Source organism: Pseudomyrmex gracilis, unplaced genomic scaffold, assembly GCF_002006095.1.
Source record: "Pseudomyrmex gracilis isolate BER0280 unplaced genomic scaffold, ASM200609v1 scaffold_294, whole genome shotgun sequence".
Lineage (NCBI taxonomy): Eukaryota > Metazoa > Arthropoda > Insecta > Hymenoptera > Formicidae > Pseudomyrmex > Pseudomyrmex gracilis.
The window spans coordinates 119,241-129,963 of record NW_018020878.1 but is presented as its reverse complement, the minus strand read 5'-3'; the positions used below and the strand labels follow the sequence as shown (position 1 = coordinate 129,963).

The 10,723-nt window shown below is 33.9% G+C and overlaps 2 protein-coding genes across 5 annotated transcripts; both read right to left on the bottom strand.

Moving 5' to 3' along the window:
- Positions 1-175: 175 nt before the first annotated feature.
- Positions 176-3,329, bottom strand: LOC109859849 (lipid storage droplets surface-binding protein 2-like). The gene is made up of 4 exons (XM_020438459.1): positions 3,225-3,329; positions 1,928-2,290; positions 1,546-1,774; positions 176-1,274 (listed from the first exon to the last, which is right to left on the bottom strand). Exons 2-4 carry the CDS (start codon positions 2,237-2,239, stop codon positions 925-927), a joined length of 891 nt encoding a protein of 296 aa, XP_020294048.1. The 5' UTR covers positions 2,240-2,290; positions 3,225-3,329; the 3' UTR covers positions 176-924.
- A 1,609-nt stretch (positions 3,330-4,938) lies between these two features.
- LOC109859848 (lipid storage droplets surface-binding protein 1) lies at positions 4,939-8,888 on the bottom strand. Of its 4 annotated transcripts, XM_020438455.1 has the most exons (9): positions 8,754-8,888; positions 7,807-7,893; positions 7,609-7,748; positions 7,335-7,520; positions 7,065-7,266; positions 6,626-6,807; positions 5,789-6,046; positions 5,551-5,652; positions 4,939-5,430 (listed from the first exon to the last, which is right to left on the bottom strand). In XM_020438455.1, exons 3-9 carry the CDS (start codon positions 7,735-7,737, stop codon positions 5,299-5,301), a joined length of 1,191 nt encoding a protein of 396 aa, XP_020294044.1. In that variant the 5' UTR covers positions 7,738-7,748; positions 7,807-7,893; positions 8,754-8,888; the 3' UTR covers positions 4,939-5,298. The 4 variants fall into 4 exon arrangements, with proteins under 4 accessions (XP_020294044.1, XP_020294043.1, XP_020294045.1 ...); XM_020438454.1 differs by lacking the exon at positions 7,807-7,893; XM_020438456.1 differs by lacking the exon at positions 7,807-7,893 and having other exon boundaries at positions 6,626-6,795.
- Between the last annotated feature and the right edge of the window lie 1,835 nt (positions 8,889-10,723).

Sequence of the window (10,723 nt, the reverse complement as noted above, 5' to 3'; positions counted from 1 at the left end):
CTCATTTTGACATCTCACATGTTTGACAGATATGGTCGCCAAACCATATCCTAATGAGGACACAGATGGATATGGATTTGGTCTACTAATTTCGCCGGCGGTTGGCGACAAAACTGCGACATCTCGCAACCAAATTGTTTGCTGGGTAATGGTTCAAAGAAACGAAAACATTAAGATATTTTCTATTTTTTCTTATTTTGTTGCGCGCGTGATTCAACTTACAAAAGATATAAGGCTTCGTATTATGACTTATGACTAATAGTAGAATAAAACGATTAGAGGATTTAGAACAAGAATGGAGCGCAGTGTTTTCTCTGCCAAACATCGAGTTTATTGTTTTTCAGCTTAAATTATGCTCTAGATGTTTTCACTTAGGTAAATGTTTTTTTTTAAACATTCATATACATATATATATATATATATATCGCATAATATACAAATCAACTTATAATAATTGTATTGCTTACAAAGGAGTAGAATATTATTGAATTTTGCACCTATACATTATTAATGAAAATAGTTTCCTTTTACGGTGCATTTCTGTTTTCGATTATACATATATAATTCGCAGTCTTATACAGTTATACAAGATATATAAATATAAAACTTATTTACGACGATGTTAGTGAGCTATGTAGAAAAATAAGTAATTAATTTTGTCAAATATTATTTTTGCATCGTAGTTTCTGGTCGCAAATGCAAATGTAATAACTGACCCAATTATATTATTTAAATTGATAATGTCACATGATAACCATAAAAAAAATAACGGCATGTATACAATGGCTTATGCATAATTGAATTGACAATAAATATGTAACATTTTTACTCCCAAAGATAAATAACATTCACTTTTTTAAAAAGAATACAAATAAAAAAATGGAGAAAATAAAAAACACAAAGTAATAACAACAATAAGTAATCTTATTCGTGCTTTTCCTTTTCAGTATTCGAATTTTCCTCCGGCTCTGTTTTTGTTTCGTCTTTTGGTTCTGATTTTTGTTTATTTCCTTTTATCTCACCGTTAGTCTGGACTTGCTTCGATTCTTTCGTGGTAATATTTTCGCACTGAAGAAACGACGTAAGATGAAGAAATTCTACTAAACGGCGAACATAATCTTTCAGCAGCACTTCCTTTTTGACGGTGCTCAAGTAGCGTATTACATTCGAATATACGCGCCGAGACGCTTTATTGGACAGATGACCGATTGTTTGCAAAGTATGTAACAGCTTGTCTTCCTCAACTGTGTTTGTCTCTGTCTCTGTCTCTGTCTCTGCAACAAATAAGAAATACATATACAAATAAGAAATTAAAGGTTGTAATGTGCCGGTGTTATTAGCTACTTTCACTAACTTTCGCGCTTGGCGCACTTCCTTTACTTTCATCAAGCACAACGTAGTAAAACTCAAAGAACATATATATTTTTTTGCAGAATTATATATTTAATGATATATATATATATATATATATATATATTTTTTGTTTTTTTTTTTTTTTGCTTCAACAAGTTCATCTCACACAAAAAGTTTGAAAACTCGTCTTACTTTCCGGATTGTCCTTTGTTTCTTGCTCTTCTTCCGTCGAAGGGAAATATTTATCAATGAGTTTATCGACGACAAAAGCCGTGTTATCTAAACCCCTCACAGCCGCATTACCATATTGCGTGTCGAGTATTTGATTGGCTTTAAGCCAACTGGCGGATCCCAGATTCGATGCTTGTGCCACGATCAAATCGTTTACATATGAAATGCGTGACTTAGCCTTCATTAGAATCTGAAGAAATGTAGCTAATGTGAACATCATGCTCTTTTCACTTTTGTATTTCTAACAATAGTTTTAAAACATCTTAAAATCTATATATGTATACATATGTTAAGAATTTAAACATTGCTATTTTGTTACATGCGTGTAAAGATGTATTCAAACCTGTGCGGGATTTTCCTTCACCAACGGTATTTTCTCTTCTATTTTGTCGAGACCAAGGCATAATGTGTGATCAACAAAATTGATGGGGTTTTCAAGTCTTTTCGCGATTGGCACGGCAATGGGAATCGCTTGTTTTGTCGCAGTGCTCAGTGACGTTTCGGCAGTGGTGAAAGCCCAGTGTACCAATTGATTCAAATCTTTCACTTTGGAATAGGTTTCGGCGGATTTGTGCAATGCTAGTTCAATGATGGGTAATTCCAACACGCGATTAACGATGTTTAAATGAGGAAGTTGAGCCACCTCCGTTGCCATTGTTTCACGCAAAGTTATCACACGATAAGTCAAAAATAATCTAATTAATTTCTGTTAAATAAAAAACGTATTTTTCTAGTAAAAATGTAAAACAATCATTCATATTATACATAATTCACTCTCTTTACACACAAAAAAATATATTTCAGTAATGAAATGATAATAATATATTTCGTATCGGTTTTATTTCTTTAATTAATTGTTATATTCCATAATTTTTATAGAGAAAATAAAAAGCGACAACAAATATCACATTAGATAAAATTTATAAATCTAAGCACGTCTAGGTACGTCACGTATATCTTCCTGGCCGCACATTTGATTAATGCGCATATATTAAACTTCTTTTTAAAACTGATGCTCTATTCTTCCCTGTGCTTACGAGAATAATTATTTCGTACATTTAATCTTCTATTTTCACTGATATTGAGAAAATCATTCCAATTCAAAATCAGTCGTTTATATATACATCGCAGTCTTTCAATAACCGAACATGTCAATATCAATGTGTATGATTTCGAGAATACCTTGAATCTCGAAATCTATACACTCGTCGATGAAATCTATACACTCGTCAATCTTATGTATATAATAAAATATTTTTCCATTTCTTTTATTCAATGTCAAATGTGTACATGATCACGTAAACAAAAAATTAATCTTTGTAAAATGTACGTCGCACATTGGAAATAAACGCGCTTAAACAGATAAGGTTTGATCAAAGTTTAATTAAATTTACTCCAAATAATTTATCAGCAAAGTACATTAATAAAACATTATGTTAACGTAATTTTTGTTAAAAATTACAAAAAATAACAATTTTAAACAATGTGTCAGTGTGCAATTAATACATTCAAAATTTAACTTAAAAATCTTGTGAATTTAATAGTTTCAGATTAATTTTGTATTTGCTCGAAAATAAAATCGTGATTACCGAAGAACAAAAACTACTTATAATTGTTTTAAAATAGTACTTAATACTTACTTTATACGTAGAAAATACTATGTTGAATGGCAGCGGCTTGTCGACGTGCTTCACGACTGAACTCACGAACGCGTCTGACGTTTCGGCACGAATGCTGACTGATCACGCACGCCAGAGACTTATAACCGTCTGCGCAGTAAACGCAGTTTGAATGAACGTGAATGCTGACAACGACAAAAAACGAGAATTACGGTTTTCAAATATAGATATGAAAATATTTTCATGATGATTTCCTATCTTTAAGTATTTTTCTTCGTGAACAAAACGTGATCTTCATGAAATAAGAACAAATACATATGTAAAAACAATTTTGCTATTCAAAATAACATGAAAACTACGTTAAGCTTATGTACATTTTTTATATTTTTGTAAATTACTTCTAAAATATCTTCTAAAATAAGCAATTTTTAATGTAAATTCTATACAAGATTTATTATATTTTTAATATATTTTTAAAATACTAATCGAGGAACATTTGTATCCTTCTAAGTCTGCAAACTAATTGTAGCTAGAAATAGTTTCGCATTTGTTAGCACGTAGGAAAATTACAATTATTACTTTTCTCGCTTGCACAATATGAATAGGGGACATAATTCCCTACTGTTATTTCCCATAGTCAGTACGTATGTTTCACGGTACAAAGTCCGTTTCAACTACACCGTTGTAGTTAAGTTCGTGTTATCATTGCTCCTGATGCGATACATGTTATCTCATAAACATCCAGAAATATTTAAGTTATTAGAGGAATTCGCATATCCGCAAGTCTTTAGGAAAATTTTCGCTCGATATATGACTCTTATCTTCTCTAGAAAATTCAATTATATCTCATTACAACAAATTATAACAAATTATATCTTACTATAACAAGTTTTTATATAGTACAGATTATATTTTTTTAATATTCTCTGTCATTATTTTCTAATTCTCTCTTAAGTGCAAAAATTTTATATAACAAAATAAAACAAAGTAAATTTGTCGTTGACCACAACCAAATTTATCTGAGTGATAAGTTCAAAGAAATAACTGTTTTGATTGAAAACTGCAGTCTCCAAAATTGTTGTCATCGAGTAAATTCCAAAGTTCGTGACACGTTTTGTCTAGCGGTAATTTCTCGATAAGCTCTTATCTCTGAGACATACGGTGAAATATAACTTTGATAACGTATATAACTCTGTCTGGCTTTAATTAATGGCAGAATCGTTTTAATCTTGCAATTCTACGTATATATTACTGTGTAATACATTATAATTATTTAATTTGATAGAAATATCGTAAAACATATCTTATTATTAGTAATTCTGTGTGTGTGTATGTGTGTGTGTGTTATAAATATCTAAAATATCATTTTTCTCAGTATTTATTTTCTATAATACATGTTATTTATACTTGTATATATGTATCTTTTGATTTGCTGCACTGAAAATATGATAGCTCGCTTAAGAAGCAGGAAGATCGCGTTAAAAATTCTACACCTAAGATTTCTCCGCTTTCACTACTAAAAGAAATCTGAGGAGAATGTAGTAGGAAACGAAGTACACCGTGATGTCTCGCGTCTCGATGTTAAAGTCTGTAGCTTGACATTTAAATGACGGCAAAAAACTCATCAGTATCCAGAATCATTTAATTCTATAAATGAACTGTTGTTACATTATATATTGCTGCGATTGTACAAAATTATACAAGATTAAAAGGATAAACAAAAAAAACAGAAGTGTTACTAACCAAAATGGCCCTTTATTTCTTCGTTTATCATTTAATATTATTTATGATTACCAAAAAAAAACAATGATAATCGCTCAATAAGTAAATTAAATCCATGGCGCATAATGAACGCAGCACGGACACAGTATATGCCAGCGATAAAATATATCTTATTGTCTTATCTTCTATCACGTACAAAATCGCAAGAGTAATGATGTAATGATAGTGTCGACGAAAACGTTACATTAATCAGGGAGCGCCACACAACTCGGAGCGCGATTTCTATTCTCGTGTCTTTGAACTTGTAATTGAAAACCATACCGGAAGGGTAGAAATACTGCACGCTGCAGTTTTCAGGCGAGACTTGCTCGTGTTACTCGATACCGTTTATTGGGGGATCGGGAGTCGCCGACATGTGGTTGTTGTGGTTCTGCTGGCGGCGGTTTTGCACGTGCGGTGTCTTCTGAGGACTGGGGCGACCAGCCAAGAACACGGCACATTTTTCCTACAAGAATTGAAATTTTGTTTTTATGCTCTTACACATAAATTAAAAATTCCAAATTAAAAGAAAAAGACATTTTTATAATTTAAAATTTTAACTGTGATACGAGACACTTGTATTTACCAATATTTGATTCGCGATGACACTCAACCTATCAATAGCGGAGCGTATAAGAGACATTTGTTTTTTCGTCACAGCTTTGCTTTTGTTTATAAGTGGTGTCATCTGAAACAATTATGATTTCAGAAAAACAAAATTTGTATTCAAGAGCGGTTAATTAAGGTTTTTTAATATAACGAGCGTGACCGAGAATAGAATCAAGCAAATTGATTGAAATTGGATTAAGTGAAATTGATGCAACCTTCAACGAGGCGTCAGCGACGGCGAGCAATTGATGAGAAAGCCGGGAGAGCAGACAACCTATACATCGCGGAGTTTTTGCTGCCAGTGCCACCGTACCATTCACCAGATGTACTATGCGTCGTGCGGACTCGCGTGTCAAAAGAACCAGTAGTTGTTCGAGCGTGGCTGGACGCGCCTGATTTTCAGGCTCAGGTAGACTCAGGATGGCCCACAGTTCCTTGGCTTTTTGATATGCCAGTTTAGGATCGGTGGCTATCTGCGTAGGATGAAATAAAATTAACACACGCGGTAGAATTTCTTTTTTTTTTTTTTTATCGCTTTATAAAATGTACAGTAGATAATAATTGCGACATGTGCTAACGCATATGTTTTTCTCATTAAGTTGCAATTTAGGAAAAAAACCTCACTGTTTCTGAAGTGATATGGAAAGAATATGGAATAATTTCACGTAGAGCGATTTGTTTGCATAACAAGCGTGATGCGTTATTTTCCACGAAGTTGTACTTATATAACATCACGCATTTTACGAATGTTCATACTAACTTACTACATTGCAGCGTAAACGTATTGCAAGGTTGCTTATTTAATCAATATAATGTTCATAAATATTTACGCGGCTTTTCAACTGCTTAGTTTTGAGTTAACGTTATCGAAATAACTGTGTATGTGTGTGTATGTGACACTTGCGATAAAATGCAGAAATTACCGACTAATAATTGATTTCGGGCAATACGTAGCGCAATGTAACACGACGACGAAACAATCGTCAAAATTCTATTATTACACGAGTTAGGTTTAGCGATAATTAATAAATTAATCAAATGTCAAGCCTTACCAATTCAACCACATACAAAAGAACGTGCATGCATTCCGTTCCTTGCTCTTTAAGCGCGCGTGCTTCGGCCAGAGTGCGTCGTGTCAATCTCCTCTGCAATTTTCGCGAAAATCTCCGCCCGTGTTTGATCGTGCGTGCAGCTTTGCTCTCGGGATTAGTGGAGTCAACTTCTGAAAAATGGACTGTCAATCGACGTCGACGTTTACTGCTATGTTAGTACACACACACTGTGCTATTAGCGCACATATCTTTGTATATTTCAAAACGCGGCGTAATAAAAAAAATTTTGACATTATTTTCTAAACTCGCTACTTATAAATGCAAAACTGAAATCAAGCAATATTTTTAATTTTACTGTGTTGTTGTTTTGATTAAATTATAAGTTAACTTAAAAAAATATAGCTATAAATATAACTAGAAAAACGTGCAATAATCTTACCATCCTTGTTCTCACCGACTTTGTCGGCTGGATCTGCTGGCAGATAACGATCCACGTACTTGTCCGCGATTGTCAGCGCACCGTCCAATGTGACAGCGGCAACGTCGGCGGCCTGGCTACCGATGTTCTTCATGCTTCCGGCGCGCATCAGCATTGGTTTTACAATATTGTTATTTACATACTCTCGCGTGTTCAGATACAGCTGAGAACAAAACGTAACATCGTGAGAAACGCAAATCGATCGTTTTTTTAATTAATTCGCGAACTTACGAGATGAGGCGGAAGATGAACCGCCGGTACTCTCTGCTCGACTATGTCGATGCCTTTGCACAGTAGCTCGTCGATTGTCGTAATTGGCCCGTTAAATACGTAAAGCGCTGGTCGTGCGGCCACGGTCGCCATTTTTAACGTGTCTTCCGCGGTATCCAAACTCCAGTTTATCAAGGAATTCGAGGACTAATACGGAAGAGAAAATGTTATAATATTCATATATTATATCATACATGGATTAAAGTTATTGATTCCTGAAAAAAATTGCATTTACCTTGATTCGTCTGTACGCATTGCCAGCCATGTATATGCCGCTTTCCACGACGGGGAGATTTGAGATTCTGGTAACGGATTCGAGGTGCGACAAATCCGAGTGCCGCCTTTTCATATTTGCCCGCGCCATGTGTGCTATTACTGCAATTATCACTTGGCAGTTAAAATGTTATCAAATTGTCAAATCGGCGAGACATACATATTTAAACTTAACAGAACTCTAGCATCGTTCAAAGCCAAAATGTTTATGGTACGCTTGCTGTTTACGGATCGATGTCTTCGCTGTCTATAAAAATCAGATTATCACAAAGACACCGCGGTCTGTTAAAAAGAAAAAACATGTGTTTCTCTTCGCTACGCATAAACGGAGCCATATGTCATTCGAAAAAAACGAGTCTCAACGGCGAGAAGCGATAAGCGAGAAGTGATAAGGTCATACTGGGAAGAAACGAACGGCGGTGACTCTGCTTCGTGATTAATGTCGAGACTATATATCTCTATTTGCGAGCATCAAACAACCAATTGGATTATAAATATCGATTCAAAGCAACTGATCGATAACTATATACGCTGCAATAAAACCAGATAAAAAATTTATTGAACTCCCCGAGACACGCATTCGATTCAATAAATTAATCTCGGAATTCGTTTGGTTGACTTTCACTTGCAATTCTACGACTAATTAAAACGCTGCAAATGAGAATCTAGGTGAAAGAAAAAATGAACTTACGAACAATCAAGCCAGTAGATACATTTTCTCGTAGATATCACGCTTTCTTCATGCGCGCATGAATCACAGCTGGTAGAAATCAATAAACCTTGTTGTTTTATCGTACATTAAATATTGAATATTTAAGAATCTTTTTTGCTTCTTATCTAAATTAATTCTACTACGATCTCCATGTCGCATAACTATATATCAATCATACTTGTTGTGTATTAACGCCATCACGTTGACAGATACGAATCATCACTCTTGATTTTTACTTCTCGCTCTTTCCTTCGTCTAAATGCTGTCTCTGCGCACGATTTACAATGCTATTTCCTGCTACAATCTGCTACACGCACACACACACATACATACGCCTTTCTACGAGGACGTATCTGTCTGGAATAGATCTTAATCGGCGATTCGAGATTGCTTACCTGAGAACGAGATCGAAGCGGAAAATCTGCTTCTACGGTCACGAGAATCCGACGAGTCGCTAAGACGGCAGAAAACTCGACGTTACGAGCAAAGAACGTGACGTTAACTGCACTTCGGAGACTGCAAAACGATATCTCATCTACTTGACCTATGACATGTCGATTACGCGCGGACGTAGCGATCGTAATGGCGCACGAATAATTTTTCCGACACGTCTTCGCGTCCGTCCATACTTAACACTAGATATACCAGCTATTTAAATATACCTATTAAAAAATACAAAAAATATATTTGTTACAAATATATATAAAGTAACATTAAGTTCATAAAATGTATTCTCTACTTATAGCTACAAAAGTCATAACATCATTTCGGAAAGCAAATGTTACATGCAGTAGGAAAAAAAAATGAAATTGCACGACCAGTCAAAATGACTGGTCTGATAAATCTAGTGTTAAAAAATGTCCAACAGTTACTTGAACGCATCGCTAACTGATGAGATACTTTTTGCACGCGATCATCGCGGCTCACGTAGCTCTCGTGACAACTGGTTGTGGAAATTTTGACACTGGAATAAGGATATATTTTTTTTAACTTTGCGTTGTAACATATAACACAAAAGAATTTGGTAACAAAAAATATTTCATCTAACTTTCTTGACTTAGATGGTAACGTTATCTAAACTTGTTAATTTGGTAAATAATCACAAGGAAAAATTATTTTATCAGATGACACGTTTGTTTTGTTCTTTTATTACCTTTCAGTTCTTTTTCGAGACACACTGCAATTATCATTGTCGTCCGCCTTATCAATCAGACGTGCGTTGTTGCAACGTTCATTATTGACAACAATATTTTAAGTACACGAGCATAAAAACAAAACGATGTAACGTCAATTGAGTTTTTTTTTAAAGAAACAGAAATTTAGGATAACACGCGAATGTACCGATCAGAGTTGCATTACATTACTACGTAATTTATATTAAAATAAGAGCACGGTTTTGCTCTCGTATAAATGGGTATGGACTTTGCTTGGTAATTAGAGTGTCTGCTAGCGATAATGTCAAGTTTTCAGTAGTTTCTTTCTAGTTTTGCTTGATATAAATTTTCACAAACATTTTAGAATAATCTCCAATTACTCTTACATTCACGGAGGCTTGTAATGATAAATATGACACATTTTTGAAAATAAAAGAAATTATACGCTACAATTACATACTTTTATTACGTCACGGTGTATTATTAAGTGAGTTTCACAGTTTTATATAGATACTTTTCTTCAAGTTGAACGATAAGTCAACATTCAAAACAGAAACTATAAAAAAACTTGACATTATCGCTAACAGACACTCTAATTACCAAAGCAAAGTCCATGCTCATTTGTACGAAAGAAATCTTGTTATTTTATGGCTTCAATATGAATTATGTAGAACGCACGTAATCGTGCGTTCGTTATCGTGAGATTTCCATTTCAATTAAAAAATCATTCCCGCGCGAAACAGTTAAAAATGTTACATCACACTACATCGCGAGAATGAGAAAGGTCGGAATAATAAAACGAATCTTCTATATTGCTTGTTGCAATAGAATGAAATATGTCGCTGCATTCAATTTTGCAAGTTATCACCAGCTTGATTCAATCAGAAAATTGCTGGTGTTAATCCTCGGAAATATTATTGTTAAATTATAAAAATCTCTACATACACAAATATGGATTTTAAATTTTAATACCTCTGAGAGAACGGCAACTGTATTTACATATGTATATATATATATATAAATACAACAATAATACAAACTGTATAAATATAAATATATATTGTATATACAGTTTATTTTTGATATATATCAAAAATAACATCCGTGTGTGTTCAATAGAAATCGCTAAAAATAATGAAGAATAATCCAATTGACTAAGTTCGCGATGTCAATTTCAGATCCTTGTTTCGTTTGCCATTCACAAAGATTCT